Source organism: Thamnophis sirtalis, unplaced genomic scaffold, assembly GCF_051295495.1.
Source record: "Thamnophis sirtalis isolate CommonGarterSnake01/CBP01778 unplaced genomic scaffold, rThaSir2_p1.2 scaffold_2, whole genome shotgun sequence".
NCBI lineage: Eukaryota > Metazoa > Chordata > Lepidosauria > Squamata > Natricidae > Thamnophis > Thamnophis sirtalis.
The window spans coordinates 53,198,379-53,218,959 of record NW_028261382.1 but is presented as its reverse complement, the minus strand read 5'-3'; the positions used below and the strand labels follow the sequence as shown (position 1 = coordinate 53,218,959).

Here is a 20,581-nt window from a genome sequence, read left to right as displayed (position 1 = left end):
CCCATGGTGAGTTAGCCATGATGAGTTGGCCATGGTGAGTTGCCCATGATGAGTTGCCCATGGTGAGTTGACCATGGTGAGTTTACCATGGTGAGTTGACCATGATGAGTTGACCATGGTGAGTTGACCATGATGAGTTGCACATGGTGAGTTGACCATAGTGAGTTGACCATGATGAGTTGACCATGGTGAGTTGACCATAGTGAGTTGACCATGATGAGTTGCCCTTTGTCAGTTGCCCATGATGATTTGACCATGATGAGTTGACCATGGTGAGTTGTTCTGCAATGAGTTGGCCATGTCAAACTCCCAGGCTCTGCCAAGTCATCCTGCCTGGAAACTCCCCATGCCCAGGTTGCCCAAAGGGGAAGAGGCCTCCCTTTTCTCCATCCCCATTCTCCCTCATGTCTCATGCAAAACTTCTAAGAATATCGCCGTTCATAATAGCCACGTCAGGACTCCTGCCTCGGCAGCAAGGCTCCGTGAGTCATGGTGAGTGTGGGAAATCGGAAAGCAGGTGGGCAGTTGTGAATCAGACGGGGGGGAAAAGACAGCCGTGGGCTGGGAGGAGCATCTCCGGGTCATTTCCCGCCTTCTGAGCCGTGATTCACTCCTGTGAGGGGCAAAGGGGCACCTGAGCCGAGAATAAAAGGAAAATACTATGGCAGTCGCTTCCCCCGTGGCAAGCCTTGCGTCAAAAAGCAAAACTCCTTAAAGGTTGATGCAATTTCCCAATCTCTCAGGGGATGCCCCAAAGAAGAGGGAGTCAAGCTATTCTCCAAAGCTCCTTCAGGCAGGACAAGAAGCAATGGGTGGAAACTAATCAAGCAGAGAAGGAAACTAGAACTAAGGAGAAATTTCCCGACAGTGAGAACAATTAACCAGTGGAACAGTTTGCCACCAGATGTTATGGGTGCTCCATCAATCGCTTTCAAGAAGAGATTGGACAACTATTTTTTCTACATGGTGTAGGCTGCTTGAGCAGGGGGTCAGGCTACAGGACCTCCCAGGTCCCTTCCAACTCTGTTATTTCTGAATTAAAGACTCTATGGAATCAAGCTAGATTCCCCGGGGGCTTCCGGAATTCTTCCACTGATCTTTTTTGGGCCACTGTATAGAAGAAATGGTTTGTCTCTCTCTATCGGCTCCTGGGATTTGGGGGGGCTTTTCAACGCAGTCAAACTCTGGGATTTCCTACTGGCCTCCCATCCAAATACTAACCAGGGCTGGTTCTCCTTAATTGAGGGCTTCACTTGTTATGCTGCTGCTTCCAAACTTCCTTTTTGGCCCAATCGTATGCCAAACCTGTAAATCCAGATTTAGAAGTTTTCTCCCACTCTGCATGGACAAATAATCTCTTGATTCGCTTGCATAATCTACCCTGTTAAGATTTCTAATCAGATAAATTATACGTGGCCATAAAGATAAAGGTTCCCCTTTGCACATGTGTGCTAGCCGGTCCCGGCTCTAGGGGGCAGTGCTCATCTCCGTTCCAAAGCCGAAGAGCCAGCGCTGTCCCAAGACGTCTCCGTGGTCATGTGGCCGGCATGACTCAACGCCGAAGGCGCACGGAACGCTGTTCCCTTCCCACCAAAGGTGGTTCCTATTTTTCTACTTGCATTTTTTTTTAACGTCCTTTCGAACTGCTAGTTTGGCAGAAGCTGGGACAAGTCACGGGAGCTCCCTCCGTTACGCAGCGCTAGGGATTTGAACCGCTGAACTGCTGACCTTTCTGATCAACAAGCTCAGAGTCTTAGCCCCTGAGCCACTGCGTCCCTTGTGCATATTAACATTCAATTTATTTATTTTTTAAGATTCAGTACAGTGTCTATGTTTCCTCTTGAAATTTGGCAGCCCGAAACAATGGAATGTTGGAAATTCATTTCCTCTTAAGTCTGATTTCTTTAATGTTTTGCATTTATTTATTTATTTATTAATTAGACTTATATACCACTTCATAGGCTTTCAGCCCTCTCTAAGCGGTTTACAGATTTTTTAGCAAATTGAGTCAGCAACTTGCCCCCACAGTCTGGGTCCTCATTTCACCCACCTCGGAAAGATGGAAGGCTGAGTCGACCAAGGCCAAGAGCTGAGGTGGCACAGTGGTTAAATGCAGCACTGCAGGCTACTCAGCTGATTGCAGTTCTGCAGTTCGGCTGTTCAAATCTCACCGGCTCAGGGTTGACTCAGCCTTCCATCCTTCTGAGGTGGGTAAAATGAGGACCCGGATTGTTGTTGGGGGCAATATGCTGACTCTGTAAACCGCTTAGAGAGGGCTGAAAGCCCTATGAAGCGGTATATAAGTCTAACTGCTAAAAAATAAAAGGCAATAGAAAGAGACTATGCCACATTTTGGAAAATCTCTCTTTGATAATAAATTTTAAAAAACAAACCATCACACACACATACAGAGCTGCATTTTCCTTGCTTGCTGGTGCCAAATTTTTGCTTTAACCTGCAGAGGATTATTCTGGCAAGAATTATTCTCTGGCTGTTGTTCATGCAACAATTCTTAACTTTTAAGATCCATTCTCCTAAATGTTAAGCACCATTTTTTTCGTGGCATCGGGATGTAGTTTGGACATAAAACCACAAGGGGGCACACCTTCCAAATGGATGTCAGATTTATCATCGCTTTGAAGAGTTGTGTGTTTTGGTGTTTCTTTTGCAAAGTGCTGCGGAAACTTGGATTTTATCCAGAATCCCCGGTTTGTGCACCTGCTCCCAAGAAAAAAATGAAATAAAATCAAGAACAGAAGAATGAGACATACTGTATACTTCCTGGAGCTGCGGTGTTGCAAGGCTTAAAATAAAGCCACGGATATTTTATGCAAATATAAGTGGCATAAGTTTTCAACTTCCCTATTTAATTCTCCCAATATTGCATTTTTTTCAAATTATTTATGGCATTTCAAGTCTGAGCTCATTCTAAGCCTTAGTTTTCTGATTTTGCCATGCAGATGTGTTGATATTCTCCTTGGTAGATGCCCCTTTCCCCATTTTTAATACTGTTTATAATGTTAGATTGTGCTTTTATAATCTTATTTTCTCCCTAGATTGCATAGGATCTTGTTCATCCCGACTCTGATCTCCACCCCTTCACATGCGCCCAGATAGCAGTCAAAAAAATGAAGTGAAAAGGTTTATAAAGGCAAATTTATTTATAAATTTATAAAATTGAGCCACTGAGCGGTGGCTCAGGGGCTAAGACGCTGAGCTTGTGGCTCAGAGAAGTCGGCAGTTCGGCGGTTCGAATCCCTAGCGCCGCGTAACGGAGCGAGCTCCCGTGACTTGTCCCAGTTCTGCCCACCTAGCAGTTCAAAAGCACGTTAAAAATGCAAGTAGAAAAATAGGTACCACTTTTGGTGGGAAGGGAACAGCGTTCTGTGCGCCTTCGGCGTTGGGTCATGCCAGCCACATGACCACGGAGACGTCTTCGGACAGGGCTGGCTCTTCGGCTTTGAAACGGAGATGTGCACCGCCCCCTAGAGTCGGGAACGACTAGCACATATGTGCGAGTGGAAACATTACCTTACCTTTTACAGGCAAATTACACCAATTGCAAAAAGCACATTAAAATCATATTGTCTGTGAGAGGGGCCTAAAAGCCAGCCAGGAAGAGAAAAAGAGCAGAAAAGCAATTTACAGAGAGAGAGAGAGAGAGAGAGAGAGAGAGAGAGAGAGAGAGAGAGAGAGAGAGAGAGAGAGAGAGAGAGAGAGAGAGAGAGGGAAGCAGAGGAAAGCAAACCCTTGGGAGAAAACGAACGAACCGCAAAAGTGATGCTTACGAGGCATCTCCATTTCACCCTTCACCCATCATAAATCAGAATAGAGCCCCATTTTATGGTTGCAAAAGGGTTGGAAATACTTCAGAGACAGCCTTCTAAAAATATCTCCTTTTTTCCTAATTAGTTTCACTGTATTATCCGTTCAGTATCCCTGCTTTACGGGAGAAAAGATATAAAGAGCTTTGAATTTATAAAGTGATTATCATCATTGCAAGCCATCATGTTGTCATTGATTCTTCATGACCACCTAAATAACATTCTCCACGGTGCTCGCTCCCCGACGTGGTCCTTCTTAGTATGGTATAGATTCCCCTGCTGGAGCAGGGGGCTGGACTAGAAGACCTCCAAGGTCCCTCCCAGCTCATTCTATTCTATCTTTCAACAGTTTGAGCCCTATTTGCACCTAATAATCTTGGTGTGAAGTTTTTGGTGATTTTTTTTTTGAAAATTTTATTAATTTCATATATACATTCACAATTATGTGATCTCATAACTGTTATTAGTAATATGTATTTAAAACAATTTTTCCCCTACAGTTGACAATATACTTGAAATTGCTTTCTTACTGTCCCATAACTCCATCTTATCTTACAACATTCCTACTTCTTCTTCCTTCCCTCCTTCCTTCCCTCCTTTCTTCTCTCCTACTCTCCTTCCTTCCCTCCTTCCTTCCCTCCTTCCCTCCCCCCTTTCTTCTCTCCTTCTCTCCTTCCCTCCTCCTTCCCTGCTTCCTTTCCCTCTTTCCTTCCCTTCTTTCTTCTCTCCTCCTCTCCTTCCTTTCCCCCTTCCTTTCCTCCTACCTTCCCCCCTTCCTTCTCTCCTACATTCCCTCCTTCCTTCCCTCCTTTCTTCTCTCCTTCCTTCCCTCCTTCCTTCCCTCCTCTCCTTCTCTCCTTCCTTCCCTCCTTCCTTCCCTCCTTGCTTCCCTCCCTCCTTCCTTCCCTCCTTCCTTCCCCCCTTTGGTGATTTTATTTATGTGCATGGGTGCATGCTATATGCCAAGCTCCCACGTTTTGTGGACTGAGGATACCGAGTGAAGCATTGAATTTGCCACTAATACCACTCTGTAAAGGCCTAGTAGAACTGTATCCAGTTTTGGTCGCCATACTATCAAAAAAAGATGTGGAGACTCTAGAAAGAGTGCAGAGAAGAGCAACAAAGAGGATGAGGGGACTGGAGGCTAAAACATACGGTTGCAGGAACTGGGCATGGCTGGTCTAGTGAAGAGAAGGACCAGGGGAGACAGGATAGCAGTCTTCCAATATTTGAGGGGGCTGCCACAGAGAGGAGGGGGGGGTCAAGCTGTTTTCCAAAGCACCCGAAGGCCAGACAAGGAATAATGGATTGAAACTGAACAAGGAGAGATTCAACCTGGAAATAAGGAGGAGTTTTCTGACAGTGAGAACAATCAACCCACGGAACAGAAGTTGTGGGAGCTTCATCCCTGAAGAGACTGGACTGCCATCTGTCGGAAATGGTGTAGGGTCTCCTGCTTGGGGGGGGGGGGGGGTTGGACTAGATGACCTACGAGGTCCCTTCCAACTCTGTTATCCTGTTATTCAGAAGGTGTGGGAGCTTCATCCCTGGAGGCTTTCAAGAAGAGACTGGGCTGCCATCTGTCAGAAATGGTGTAGGGTCTCCTGCTTGGACAGGGGGTTGGACTAGATGACCCACAAGGTCCCTTCCAACTCTGTTAGAAGGGAGCACGTTTCATGAGCTTGGCTTTACTTTCACAGAGGACTCCTCCAATTCCCGAGGGGGGGGTCATGGATGGTGTGTGTGTGTGTGTGTGTGTGTGTGTGTGTGTGTGTATGTCTCAGCGAAGGGTGGGGGGGGGGCAGAGGACCCCCGAGCTGCCTGCCTCTCTCTCTCCGGAGCCGCTCCGCATCCACCTGTGGATTCCCCCCCCACCTCCAGCTGTGCCAGAAGCAGAAGCCGCGGCCGCAACCCTCCCTCCCCTCTTATTTGCTGGCGCGTTTGTCGGCGACCAGGCAGGGAAGGGGAGGGAAGCCCCCCCACCCCCAAGCCCCGGGGTTGTCTTGGCTCTCTACGGGGCCAGCCGAGGAAGCCTCTCCTCCTCTGCGCTCCAGTTCCTATCTCCGCCAGGCATCCCGTGCCTTGAGGACTAGAAACTTGCTTTCCCCCAGAGGGCAAGGCTCGGGGAAAAGGCCAGTTTTTCCGGAAGGCGGCTTATTGCTGGAGCTGTTTCTGCTGCTGCGGGCACGGGCGGCACACACGTCAGCCGTCCCTCCTCCTCCTCCTCTTCTTCCTCCTCCTCTCTCTTCCCCCTCCTCCTCCTCTTCTTCCTCCTCCTCCTCTTTTTCTTCCTCCTTTTCCTCCTCCCCTCTTCCTTCTCCCCCTCTTCCTCCTCCTCCTCTTCTTCCTCCTCCTCCTCTCTCTCCCCCTCCCGCTCTTCCTCCCCCTCCCGCTCTTCCTCCCCCTCCCCCTCTGTCTCCTCCTCTCCCTCCTCTTCCTCCTCCTTCCCGGAGCCGGTGACGGCGGTGCCTTTCAGCCTCCCCCGGCGGCTGACGCCAGCAGCGCCCGGGGAAGGAGCCTCGGCGGCGGCCACAGCTCCAACCAGCCCAGGAAAGGCGGGATGGAGCCTCCGCCGCCGCGCCGGAGCGCCGCCAGGAGCAACCAAGCGCTGCCCAGGAGCCGAGCAGGGGAGCCGGCCGGCTGGCGCAAGGTGAGTCCGCCGCAGGTAGCCGGCCGAGGGGATGCGGGCGCTGCAAAAGGGGGGGGGAAACCTGCGTGGGTCTCCTCCCCCCTCTTTCCCTTCACGCGTGCACGGGAGGAAGAGGGAGCGCGCATGCCGGGCAGGCACGTGGAGGCGGCGGGCTGGAGACGGACGCGGGGGCGCGCGTGGCTTGCTCGCGTCCTATCCCCCCCCCCACCATCCCCGTGGGAGTCCACGCGCGACAGACCCTGCGCTCTTTTGAGCCCCCATAAAGATCCCCGGGATGGAGACCCTTCCACGGGGCAGAAAAGACCCCCCCCCGTAGGTTTCCTTTGCGCCAACCCCCACCCCACCCCCGCGCGTGGGCTCAGAGGGGGCTGTCGTGGGATGGAGTGGGGAGGGGGCCCGTTTTGGGCCGGATTTGGGGGTCCTTTGCATCCCCAGCGCCTCTCTTGGTACAGTCCTCGGGAAAGGAACGAAATCACGCGCACACGAAAGCGCACACGCAGGGAAAGAATCACGCGCGCCGTTTTCTTCCCCCGGCGCTTCGTCTTTTGTTGCCCTTTGCAATCGCTGTCTTGGGGGGTGGCAGGGACCCCCCGGGATGAGGGATCTCATTGGGGGGTGGGGGGTGTAAAAACAAGCAGGGAAAGGAGACTGCCCGAAGCAGCTTCCAATGGGAAGGGGGGCTATCCTCCCCCCCCTCCATCCATCCACCCCCTTCCCCCCCACTCTCTGTCTGGACTAAAATAGGGAAGGAGCAGACCCCCCCCTCCTGAAGGCCATGGAGGCTGGCCATTCTATCTATCTATCTATCTATCTATCTATCTATCTATCTATCTATCTATCTATCTATCTATCTATCTATCTATCTATCTATCTATCTATCTATCTATCTATCTATCTATCTATCTATATCTATCTATCATCTATCTATCTCTTCTATTTATCATCTATCTATCTGTCTATCTATCTCTTCTATTTACCATCTATCTATCATCTGTCTGTCTGTCTGTCTATCTATCTATCTATCTATCTATCTATCTATCTATCTATCTATCTATCTATCTATCTATCATCTATCTATCTATCTATCTATCTATCTATCTATATCTATCTATCTATCTATCTATCTATCTATCTATCTATCTATCTCTTATATTTACCATCTATCTATCTATCTATCTATCTATCTATCTATCTGTCTGTCTGTCTGTCTGTCTGTCTACCTACCTACCTACCTACCTATCTATCTCTTCTATTTACCATCTATCTGTATTTCTGTCTGTCTGTCTGTCTATCTATCTCTTCTATTTACCATCCATCCATCCATCCATCCATCCATCCATCCATCCATCCATCCATCCATCCATCCATCCATCCATCCATCTATCTATCTATCTATCTATCTATCTCTTCTATTTACCATCTATCTATCTCTCTGTATCTATCTATATTATTTTTTAAGTTATACATTTATATTGTGTGAACAGAGTTTGTTCTGGGTATCATTCATATTTATCCAATTCACAATAACAATATTCATAATCTCTATCACATTTCTCAAACATGAGTAATCCTTGTTATATGGTTCAAACATATATATTCAAAAAATATGCCTAACTCCTCACCTTCATCTCTACCTTCATCTCTATCTTTCTTGTTCTATCTAAACATTTCTCTTATTATGTAAACTTTCCCTTTATACTGATTTATATTTCCCAGTTCACGCTAACATTGCTAATCATCTCTATCACATTTATCAAGTTTACATAATCCTCATTCTATGGCCGTTCTCTTGATGCTCCAGCGTCTGCCCCCCCACCCTATGTCTGCCCGCCCAGATGCCCTCCCACCCAGGCGCCCAGGAAGGGTAGCTCGGTGTCTGCTTTACTCAGCACCTCGCGGGGTGGGGGGGAGGAGAGATGAAGGGCACCAGACTCTGGCGCTATCCTCCTTTGCTCTCAGTCACCCGTCTGGAGAAGGGGAAACTGAGGCAGGGGGCCATCGGTGAGAAGAAGAACGGCCTGGGAGAGAACTTGTGCTCCCAGGGATTGAGGAAGAGGCTCTGATGGGGGGGGAGTGGGCTGCTGGGGATGAAGCTCAGGCCGAGATGCCCAGGAAAAATAAGAGGGGGCTGGCGTATTCACCTCTAGATTTGGGGACAGAGGCGTGATGGGAGAAGAATTTTGCAGAAATGGCAGCCTTTAAGCCCTCAGTGGCGGAGAGTCAATAGGGTTTATTTAAAGGTAAACATTCCCTTCGCACATCTGTGCTAGTCGTTCCCGACTCTAGGGGGCGCTGCTCATCTCCGTTTCAAAGCCGAAGAGCCAGCGCTGTCCGAAGACGTCTCCGTGGTCATGTGGCCGGCACGACTCAAGGCCGAAGCCGCACGGAACGCTCTTCCCTTCCCACCAAAGCGGGTTCCTGTTTTTCTACTTGCATTTTTTACGTGCTTTCGAACTGCTCGGTTGGCAGAAGCTGGGACGAGTCACGGGAGCTCCCTCCGTTACGCGGCGCTGGGGATTCGAACCGCCGAACTGCCGACCTTTCCGATCGACAAGCTCAGCATCTTAGCCCCCCGAGCCACCGCGTCCCATGGGGTTTATTTACTGATTTTAGTTTTTATTTAGAAAATATGCAGTGCTGCCTCCTGGCACGGGGCAACTGGAGCCGGCTTTAAAAGTTATGGGTTTGGGTGCGTTTGCCTGCCCTCCCGAGTCATGGGAAGCATCCTGGGACCAGCCTGAGAGTGGCGATTCTGTGGTGGGAGTTCATGCCCGGTTTCCAGATTCCCCCCCCCCAAAATGCCCTCCTCAGGAGTGTCGAATTGCAGCCGAGGAGAATCGGGCAACGGATCGATCCCGGGGTGGGTGAACGCCGGATCGGATCCGCTGCTTTTCACAGGGGATTTAACACACCTGAGAAAAGGCAGGGATATAATTTCACTCTGCTGTTGGCAACTATTATGCATTCTGAGTTACCTGACCCTGGCTTGGCACGTGGCCCAAATAAAAGAAAAGTTTCTCGGCTTCTAAACCACCCCGGGGAAGAAACAAGGGCAAACCGTGGCTCTCTCTGCTGCCTCAAAGCCACGCGCCCCCGTCCAGGGAATTCGACCTCAGGCCGTCTGAAAGGGGGAGGGGCTGGCACGTGGCGTGGGACCACATGCCACAGTCAATTTGCCACTGGCCCCAGGGCCACGCATTGCGGGACCAATGCAAACATTCAATTTGATTATTTAAAATAATGAATTTTAATTTTAATTTTAGACTAGAATACAGCTGGAAGGGAACCCTGGGGTGGGGTCTTCTAGTCCAGCCCCCTGCTCAAGAAGGGTTCCACCACAAATGCGCGAATGACAAAAGCGCGCCTGACTAAACCGCGGTGACAAAACCGCGCCGACAAAACCGCGCTGACGAATGAGCGCTGAAGCGCGCCGACAACAGCACGCCGACAGAAGCGCGCTGTAACCTAACCCTAAAAATAACCCTAAACCTAACCCTAAACCTAACCCTAAACCTAACCCTAAACCTAACCCTAAACCTAACCCTAACCCTAACCCTAAACCTAACCCTAAACCTAACCCTAAACCTAACCCTAAACCTAACCCTAAACCTAACCCTAAACCTAACCCTAAACCTAACCCTAACCCTAAACCTAACCCTAACCCTAACCCTAACCCTAACCCTAAACCTAACCCTAAACCTAACCCTAACCCTAACCCTAAACCTAACCCTAAACCTAACCCTAAACCTAACCCTAACCCTAACCCTAAACCTAACCCTAAACCTAACCCTAAACCTAACCCTAAACCTAAACCTAACCCTAACCCTAACCCTAACCCTAAACCTAACCCTTAACCTAACCCTAAACCTAACCCTAAACCTAACCCTTAACCTAACCCTAAACCTAACCCTAAACCTAACCCTAAACCTAACCCTAAACCTAACCCTAAACCTAACCCTAAACCTAACCCTAAACCTAACCCTAAACCTAACCCTAAACCTAACCTTAACTTAAATCGCGCTTCTGTCGGGGCGCTGTTGTCGGCGCGCTTTTGACATGGCGGTTTTAGCGCCGCGGTTTTGTCGGCGCGCTTTTGACGTTCGCGCTTTTGTCGGGTCACGCTGAGGAAGGAGACCCTCTCCCATTGCAGACAAATGCTTGTCCCGTCTCCTCCAGGGAGAGTTCTGGTGGCAAGCTGTTCCCCCGGGTTAATTGTCCTCACTGTTAGGAAGTTTCTTCTTCAGTCCAAGTTGCTTCTCTCTTGGTTTAGTTTCCATCCATTGTTTCTTGTCCTGCCTTCCTCCCCTTCCCTCCCCTTCCTTGCCTGGTCCCCAACAAACGCGCAGCTCGCAGTGCGAGCAATAAGTTGACACCCTCTTCTTCGTGCTATCATCCCCCCCACTAGTCCTTCCTTTCTCTAGACTGGCCAAACTCAACTCCTGCCACCGTTCTTCATATTGTTTTAGTCTCCAGGCCTTTGATCTTCTTAGTTGCTCTTTTCTGAATCTTTCCCCCCCAAAATTTATTTATTCGTTTATTTGATTTGTCAATCGTTGATAAAATAATAGGATGAGAATACATGGGGCAGTCCTTGAAGAGTATTCGGAGACTTCATCTCGTCCAGAATGCAGCCGCGCGAGTGATTGTGGGTGCACCTCGGTACACCCACGTTACACCTATCCTCCGCGAGCTGCACTGGTTACCGATCGGTCTCCGGATACGCTTCAAAGTGCTAGTCGTAACTTATAAAGACCTTCATGGTATTGGATCTGGGTACTTGAGAGACCGCCTGCTGCCAATTACCTCCCAAAGACCCATTAGATCTCACAGGGTTGGCCTCCTCCGGGTGCCATCTACCAGCCAATGCCACCTGGCTATTACCCGGGGGAGGGCCTTCTCTGTGGCAGCTCCGGCCCTCTGGAATGAACTCCCCACAGGGATTCGGACCTTCACCTCTCTCCAGGCCTTCCGAAAAGCCGTCAAAACCTGGCTTTGCCGACAGGCCTGGGGGTGATGAGTTCCCTCCCCTCTCGACATGTATGGTTGTGCGACTGTTGTTTACTTTTATTATTTGTATTTTGTTTTTTATGTTTCCCTTTTTTCCCCCTTGAATTGTTTGCCCCCCCTGAGTCCTCCCGGAGAAGGGCGGCATACAAATAATAAAATTCTATTCTATTCTATTCTATTCTAAACATGAGTACGAATGAAACGGGGACGAATAAATGGGGACAGTAGGACAGGCATGCTGGTGGGCTTATGCGCGCCCCCGTTTACGGACCTCTTAGGAATGGGGTGAGGTCAATAGTAGACAATTTAAGGTTAAAGTTATGCGGGGGCCAGAGGACGTAACAACGGAGTCGGGTAGAGCATTCCAGGCGTTGACCTCCCTGTGGCTGAAGTTGTATTTTCTGCAATCGAGTTTGGAGCGGTTTACAGTGAGTTTGTATCTGTTGTGTACGCTTGTGTTAATGTGGTTGAAGTTAAAGTAGTCGTAGGACGTTGTAGCAGACAATTTTGTGTACTACGACCGTAGGCGGCGTAGTTCAGGGTTGCCCAAGCCCAAAATTTCGAGCCTGGTGGCGTAAGGGATTCTGTTGCGAGCAGAGGAGTGGAGGACTCTTCTCGTGAAATACCCCTGGACTCGCTCGATCGTATTCATGTCCGATAATACAGTGTGGATTCCAGGCAGACGAGCTGTATTGGAGGATTGGTCTGGCAAAGGTTTTGTATGCCCTAGTTAGCAGTACAATGTTGCCGGAGAAGAAGCTTCGCAAAATTAGGTTCACCACTCTTAATGCCTTTTTGGCAAGGCTGTTACAGGGAGCTCTGGGGCTTAGATCGTTCGAGACGAGTACTGCAAGGTGTCAGGCCTGCATTTATATTCCTTTTAGAATTTTGGCCTGCCACACTTTCTCTTATTTCATCATGCTGTTTCTTTGAGTATTGTCAATGGGAGGGGGGAATGGAAGGAGTAGGATTGTGGAATGTATTGTTTTTCATTCTTTACTAGAAGACCAAGGTCGTCCTTTGTCTCCGCACTTTCACACCTGACCGGAAGCAGTTGGGCGTAGACGCCAGCGTGGAAGAAGAAGATTGGCCCATGTGATGGATTCTGGGTGTGGGGACAAGATCATGAACTTTTAACTGGGTGGGATTCTGATGTAACTTCCAGAGTTGGAATCCCACAGCACGATGCCAACATGTCTGTCTTATTAAATTGGAACTTTACGCATAGTTTTGCCTTCGACTCTGATTTAATTCTGCATGGTATTTGGAACGCTGACACAAGGCCCTTGACAGAGTGAGGGGTCGTCTACGAGGTCGTGTCCCGCCCAGCTTGTATTTGGTGTTCTGATATTTTTTGGGGGGGGGCAATGTGTAGGGCAGAGCGTTTGTTGGTTGAGCTCTGAAGTTGCCAATTGTTCGGCCCTTCTGAAACAAAGTCAAGGTTATAGTGAAGGGCGGATCAGCATCTCTGCATCTTTCATTGGCCAGCCTTTCTTTCATGATTCCATGCCACAATTTCTTCGCTAGTCGTGTTGACTCTCGTCCTACGGCGAGTTGGCCACGCCGAATGGTCGTAGACCCCCCCTGACGATCGTGCTGGTCCGAAGGTAGGATCACCTGCGCTCTGCAGCCCATCCCAGCCCACCGTCTCCTCCCCCCGCGCTCCTGCCAGGCTGGGGGAGGAAGGGGAGGGCTTCAGCATCTCTGAGGGATGGGCAGAGAATCTCAGACAGTACCAAAGTTCCACGGCTGTTGGGATGCAAGAGGGGAGGCCTCCTGCACAGGCCAGGCCATGGCACCATGGCCAGGGGCTCCTCGGACGAAGACCAGGAGGTGGCCCAGATCGCAGGGGTCCAGGTATGGTCCGGGGCTGACCAGCGAGGGAGCCCCTTAAGCCTTTGGCATAAGCCATTCTCCCTCCCTGGATCCAGGTAGAAGTGAATTGTTAGGAACGAGGGTGTGTGGCGTAGAGCATCATATAGTAGCCGAGTTAGAAATATCTCACTTTTCAATCAGAATAGAGCTGGAAGGGACCTTGGAGGTCTTCTAGTCCAGTTAGAAATATCTCCCTTTTCAATCTGGAAGCTGGAAGGGGCCTTGGAGGTCCTCTAGTCCAGTTAGAAATATCTCCCTTTTCAATCAGAGTAGAGCTGGAAGGGGCCTTGGAGGTCCTCTAGTCCAGTTAGAAATATCTCACTTTTCAATCAGAATAGAGCTGGAAGGGGCCTTGGAGGTCCTCTAGTCCAGTTAGAAATATCTCCCTTTTCAATCAGAATAGAGCTGGAAGGGGCCTTGGAGGTCCTCTAGTCCAGTCAGAAATATCTCCCTTTTCAATCAGAATAGAGCTGGAAGGGGCCTTGGAGGTCCTCTAGTCCAGTTAGAAATATCTCACTTTTCAATCAGAATAGAGCTGGAAGGGACCTTGGAGGTCCTCTAGTCCAGTTAGAAATATCCCACTTTTCAATCAGAATAGAGCTGGAAGGGGCCTTGGAGGTCCTCTAGTCCAGTTAGAAATATCTCCCTTTTCAATCAGAATAGAGCTGGAAGGGGCCTTGGAGGTCCTCTAGTCCAGTTAGAAATATCTCACTTTTCTGTAGAATAGAGCTGGAAGGGACCTTGGAGGTCCTCTAGTCCAACCCCCTGCTCAAGCAGAAGACCTTATACCATTTCAGATAGTCTTTTCTTTTTTAAAAAAAAAAACCTCCAGTAATGAAGCACCCACAACTTCTAGTGGCAAGCGGTTCCACAGGTTGATTTGTCCTCACGGTTAGGAAGTTTCTCCTTAATTCCATGTTGCTTCTCTCCTGGATGGCTTTCTCCACCCCTGGTTTCTCATCCTGCTTTGGAAAATAAGTACACACACACACAAACACACACACACGCACACCTTTGTGTCCTCGACGTATGACCCACAACAGAGCCCCAAATTTAAGTTGCTGAGTGAAGCATTCGTTAAGGGAGACGGAGAAAACAGGCATGGCCAGCTGAGCTAATCTTCCACCGCGTTGTAAGATTACACGAATAGAATCTTGCTCCCCTCTCCCTTACCAAAAAAACATGGGAGGGTCTCTTCTCAGCCCCTTATTCCCCCTCCCCATATTACTGCTGGGGGCTAAGGGCATTTTATCTGACTGATTCCCTCATTGTTTCTCATTGTTTTGTCTCCCAAGGTCGTTCTCACATACATTATTTGATTTGATTTGATTTGATTATATTTATATGTTGCCCTTTTCCCCCGAAGGGGACTCAGGGCGGCTCACAATTCAAATCAGGGAAGGGGGGTACAGACAGAAAATAAAAGACAAAACATAACAATACATAATTTAAAAACACACAACAGTCATACCATTCGAGACGGGGGCAACAGCTCTTTAGCCCCAGGCCTGTCGGAACAGCCAGGTTTTAAGGGCTTTGCGGAAGGCCTGGAGGGTGGTGAGGGTTCGAATCTCCACGGGGAGCTCGTTCCAGAGGGTCGGAGCAGCCACAGAGAAGGCTCTCCTCTGGGTAGTCGCCAGTCGACACTGGCCGGCGGATGGGATTCGGAGGAGGCCTAATCTGTGGGATCTAATCGGTCTGGTGGAGGTAATTGGCAGCAGGCGGTCTCTCAAGTACCCAGGTCCAATACCATGAAGGGCTTTATAAGTGACGACTAGCGCCTTGAAGCGTATCCGGAGACCAATAGGCAGCCAGTGCAGCTTACATCAGTTGAACTGGGAGGCTGTTTGGTCTGATTCCTGGGGGCGGGGTGGGGGGAGTGTAGTTACGATTTAACTCTTGTTTTTCCCCCACCCCCCAATTTTTATTTATGCATTTTTCTTTAACATACATAAACGTTTAGTAAACTGTGCATTGTCTGCATCGTTTTACATATTTTACCTACATTTTACATGTACAGTACATAATCATGTAGTCATAACGATATTCTTTATTTATAGATCCCAACTTCTAACTTTCCCAACTTCTAATTTCTACCCTTATTCTCTAACCATTGATAAAACAAATCCAAGTTTAATTAAAAAAAATATTCTGCATCTTCTTTGTCCTTTATCTTTAATGTTAACCTATCCATTTCTGCACAATCTAGTAATTTTTTAAAAAATTATATTTTCATCTTTGGGAGTTTCCTCGTTTTTCCGGTATTGTGCAAACATAATTCTCACTGCAGTCAAGGGATGTCATGTTAAATATACATTCTTTTTGGCATATTTTTCAGGCAGTATATCCAACAAAAACATTTCTAGCTTTAAATCTAGATGTCGCGTTACCATTTTCTCTAGCCATGTATGTATTTTTATCCCCAAAAGTATTTTTTTTGCCTTTGCACATGTACACCAAAGGGTGGCTCAGGGGCTAAGAAGCTGAGCTGGTCGATCAGAGAGGTCGGCAGTTCGGCGGTTCGAATCCCTAGCGCCGCGTAACGGAGTGAGCTCCCGTGACTCGTCCCAGCTTCTGCCAACCTAGCCGTTTGAAAGCACGTAAAAAATGCAAGTAGAAAAATAGGAACCACCTTTGGTGGGAAGGGAACAGCATTCCGTGCGCCCTCGGCGTTGAGTCATGCCGGCCACATGACCACAGAGATGTCTTCGGACAGCGCTAGCTCTTCAGCTTTGAAACGGAGATGAGCACCGCCCCCTAGAGTCGCAAACGACTAGCACACATGTGCAAGGGGAAGCTTTACCTTACATGTCCGACCCAGAGGGTAGTATGAACCCGGTATCTGATTGCATTTCCAACTGATTTTAACTCTTCTTTTTATGGAACGATTTAGGAGATAGGGGGCTTCTCATCCTGGCTTTCGAAGCACAGAATTCTCGGCACGCCGCCGTGTTAAGGAGTAGACTTTCTTTTGCAAATCGCCAGCAGCGAGATAGCAGAAAAGGGCAATGAATTACAGATAAGGCTTAGCTGAGTAAAGCGAATTTTCCCAGTCCAAAGTCAAGCCAAAGATTTATGGTCCCAGATCAAGGGAGGAGATGAGGTCATGGGTAGTCTACACGTTGTAAATAACTACATTCCAAGAATGATAGTAGGCCAACCAGTTCCTGGAGTTGCTTTCGGCAAGAAAGCCCTTTCTTTTCTAAGAGAATTTAGATACGGGTGATCCTCGACTTGCGACGACATTTGAGCCCCAAATATTTGCTGATAAGCGAGGCGTTTTTTCGTTGAGCTTTGTCCCATTCCTTGCTGTGTTTGTTAAGCGAATCAATTAGTAGCCTGGTCGTTAAGTGAATCTCGCTTCCCCTTTCGACTTTGCTCATCAGAACGTCACACGAGGGGATTGGCTTCCGGCTGCCTGCAGTTTGGCAGTTCGAATCCCACCAGGCTCCACGTTGACTCAGCCTTCCGTCCGTCCGTCCGAGGTTGGTTAAATGAGGACCCGGATTGTTTGGGGGTTTGCAAGAGGCTGACTCTGTAAACCGCTTAGAGAGGGCTGTAAAGCACTGTAAAGCAGTATATAAGTCTATTGTCCTATTGCTATCGCGTGATCTTGGGGCACAGCGATGGTCATAAGTACGAAGCGGTTGCCAATCCTCTGAATTTGGATCCCATGACGCTGGGGACGCCGGTAAGAACGATGGCAAAAAAAATGGTCCTTCGTCCCTTTTCGTCGGTGCCGTTTGCAACTAAATGAACTGTCATAAGTGGAGAACTACCTGCCTTCTCTCCTTGCTGAGTTTTCACAGCTGTGAACAAACTTTGCCCAGGAGTTGAGCATTGGGCTGCTTGCTCATGAGTCGCACACTTCGGCGAGGTGCAGAGGCACAAGGGGGATTTGCTTGGGGTGGGTGGAAGGTGGGCTAGGAAGTGTCCGGAACAGCCTGCTATTCTGACTGAGGCGTCCCGAGACCCTGAAGCCAACTCCTTGTCCCGACAAAAAATCCCTTTTATTAATTGACTGTGAATTCTGCTCATTCACACCCAGCAAAGACTTTCAAGGGAGGATTTACGGTCACAGACCTTATCTGGCTTGGAGAGGAGCCAGGCCGAGATCTGCAGAACTTGGCAAGGAGTCTCGGAGAGTCATGAACCAATGAAGCGAACTAATGGTCTCCTGCAAACTCCACTCCCCTTTTGCTCCTCTTTTATGTCCTCTGGGAGGGGCCATTCACCGTCCAGCTGTGGCCTCACTCCCAAGTCGACCCCTGTTCTTTAGCTCTTCCCTTCGTCCGACAACTCACACTGGGAACAGGCTCCAGCTGTTCTTCTGCCTCACTGATATCTGACTCTGAAGGCAGCTGATAACTGGCAGACGTCCCTGGCCCCCTCTCTGCCTCCGACACAGAGCCCTCCTCAGAGCCTTCCCCAGACTCCAGGTTCCTCCCCAACCCTCCTCACTGTCCGAATTTACTGACAGCTGGTGGGCCACAACACCTGTGATGCAACTTAGTCAGGCCCCAGAATGTGACAAGTGGCCCTCTACATTTTATGAACAAATAAACCTCTGGTTCCGGCTTCATTGTCTGAACTGCCCTGTCCGTTTTCTCTTTCAGATGGATCTGGACCACCCGGGACCACCTTCCCCGCTCCCCTCGCAGCCCATCCCCCCTCGAGGGAACCTTGTGGGGCTGGCATCCCCAGGGGTCTTCTCTCCCGCCACCGTGTCCTTCATCCCGGAGGGAGCCATTCGCTACCAGCCAGAGGGATCGAGCGGAGTATCATACGTCGGCGGGAACATGCCCAGCGGGACGCGGGTGGACTCTCTGGGGGAAGCGTTCCACGCTCGGCTGAAGCCAGACGGGTCGCGCCGAAGAGCCGAGACGGAGCCACAAGAACAGGCTGGCGGGAGACCGATCCCGCCTCTCTCCTTGGAGATCAGCCGGGTCCAGCCGGAGGGCTCGGGGCCGTCTGGGTATAACACACCGACTTTGCGTTCTCCGGTAGAGCTGCGCCCCTTGTCCCCTGGATCGGGCAGCTCCTCTTCGCTCTCCAACCTCTCCCCGTCCATGAAACTTAGCCAATCCCCAAGCAGGGGGGCCCTTCCTGACCTCTGCGCCTTGGACCCCCTGACCTCGGGGATTCTGGCCACCGTGGAACTGAAGGACTCCCTCCCCAAGGCCGAATCCAGCGACCACATCTGCCTGAGTCGGCCGGGTTCGTCCCACCGCTTGGGCTCTCTCTCCAAAGCCATCTCCAGCGAGTACCTCTCGGGGGCCGGGTGGGGCCTTCCAAGTCTGCCATGCTCGCCAAGGCCGAGTCGGAGGAGCTGACTTCCTACTCCAGGGTCCGCCTCTCTCCCCAGCTGCAAGAACCGCGGGGAAACAGCGGCAACCGCACGGAGAACTTCCTGGAACGATTCGGCCGGCCGCAAACGAGGCAGGACAAGGAGTTTCGGTGAGGTGCAGTGTGTCTTGTGTTTGTGTGTGGGTTGGGGAGATGGAGGTACCCCAAAAGCAGGCGAAAGGGCTTAAGGGGAGGCATGGGTGCCAATGCTTCCCAACCTTGGCAGCTCAAACAATGTGTGGACTTCAACTCCCAGAATTTCCCAGGCGGGGAAATACTAGGTGTTTCGATCAGAAATGTCAGCAGTTCGGCAGTTCGAATCCCTAGTATAGGTCTCCTCCGCGAGCTGGGGGTTGAACTAGATGAGAGCCAAGGTGGCGCAGTGGTTAAATGCAGCACTGCAGGCTACTGCTAGATCAGCAGGTCAGCGGTTCAAATCTCACCGGCTCAGGGTTGACTCAGCCTTCCATCCTTCCGAGGTGGGTAAAATGAGGACCCAGATTGTTGGGGGCAATATGCTGACTCTCTGTAAACCGCTTAGAGAGGCCTGAAAGGCCTATGAAGCGGTATATAAGTCCACTGCTATTGCTATTGCTATTGCTATGACCTCCAAGGTCCCTTCCAACTCGGTTACTGTGAAGTTCACTGCCTTAGGCTCTGGACTTTGCCTCTATTTTGGTCCAGCACCTAAATTAGGGGATGGAAAATTGGAAGGAGGGGCTTGAGGCTGCTTTGATTGCGTCGTTTGGCTCCACCCCTTTTAAGGTAACTTGCTAAGAATTATTCAAAGTTTACAAAGTTAGCCTTTTGGAGCGGTTAGGGGTGAATGGAAACCAGGGGGAACAAAGCCCCCCAGGTCAAATCATGGTACTCCAGTGGACGTTGGGCCAGTCCCCCCCAGCCCAGTCTCCTCCACAAGTCAATTGCAAGGATAAAAAGAAGAGAGGTTGTTTTACTCCTTGGAGGAAAGCTGGAGTAGAACTGGAATAAAGCTGCGAGGTGGTGCTTTCTCCCCCAAGAACCCCTGAGGGGGTTCACTGAGGCCAACTCACCATCTTCTTTTAATGACCCCATAATCCCTTGCAGGGGTGGAGTCTGGGCAACTGAATGGAAGTAGCAGAGTGTTTGAATGGCCGGATGCCTTTCCCTGTCACCAGTACGGAGTTTTGTTCTGCAGATAAATTCTCATTGTGCCCAGAGAGAGAAATAACTGCCGCTACCTAGGATCGAACTCACAGCCTCCTGATTGTGAGGCGAGAGCTCCACCTCTAGGCCACCCCACCACCACTCCTGATGTCCTTTCATGACTTCTGATCATCATCCTCTTCTTTTAACGACCCCATAATCCCTTGCGGGGGTGGAGTCTGGGCAACTGAATGGAGCGAGCAGAGTGTTTGAATGGCCGGATGCCTTTCCCTGTCACCGGTACGGAGTTTTGTTCGGCAGATAAATTCTCATTGTGCCCAGAGAGAGAAATATCTGCCGCTACCTAGGATCGAGCTCACGGTCTCCAGATTGTGAGTCGAGAGCTCCGCCTGTAGGCCACTGCAGCACTCTGCGGCCAACTTAACAATTCAATTATTCAAAACAAAATGTAAAAAAACAGGATAATTTCTGCCATCCGCCTTTCATCCTGTCTCTCCATTTGCATCCTTCCTTTAAGGATTCTAGCCCACCATTTCTTTAACCGATTAACAGAGTTGGAAGGGACCTTGGAGGTCATCTAGTCCAACCCCCCCGCCCACCCAAGCAGAAGACCTGACACCATTTTTGACAGAGGGCAGTCCAGTCTCTTCTTGAAAGCCTCCAGGGATGAAGCTCCCACAACTTCTGTTCCATGGGTTGATGGTTCTCACTGTCAGGAAATTCCTCCTTATTT

At 49.8% G+C, this 20,581-nt stretch overlaps 1 protein-coding gene across 2 annotated transcripts in view; it reads left to right on the top strand.

The window, feature by feature from the left end:
- The first annotated feature begins 6,261 nt into the window (after positions 1-6,261).
- The window catches only part of INPP5J (inositol polyphosphate-5-phosphatase J), a 57,215-nt gene continuing 42,895 nt past the window's right edge, over positions 6,262-20,581 (top strand). The window contains exons 1-3 of one of the 2 annotated variants that reach the window (XM_087705559.1): positions 6,321-6,474; positions 17,973-18,331; positions 18,722-18,813. Coding sequence is in view for 1 of the 2 variants with exons in the window: in XM_087705558.1 (XP_087561684.1) it covers positions 18,659-18,813 (155 nt within the window). In the remaining variant the exon portion in view is untranslated. Of the gene's footprint in view, positions 6,475-17,972; positions 18,814-20,581 lie in introns of both variants that reach the window. The other variant, XM_087705558.1, reaches the window with a different exon arrangement.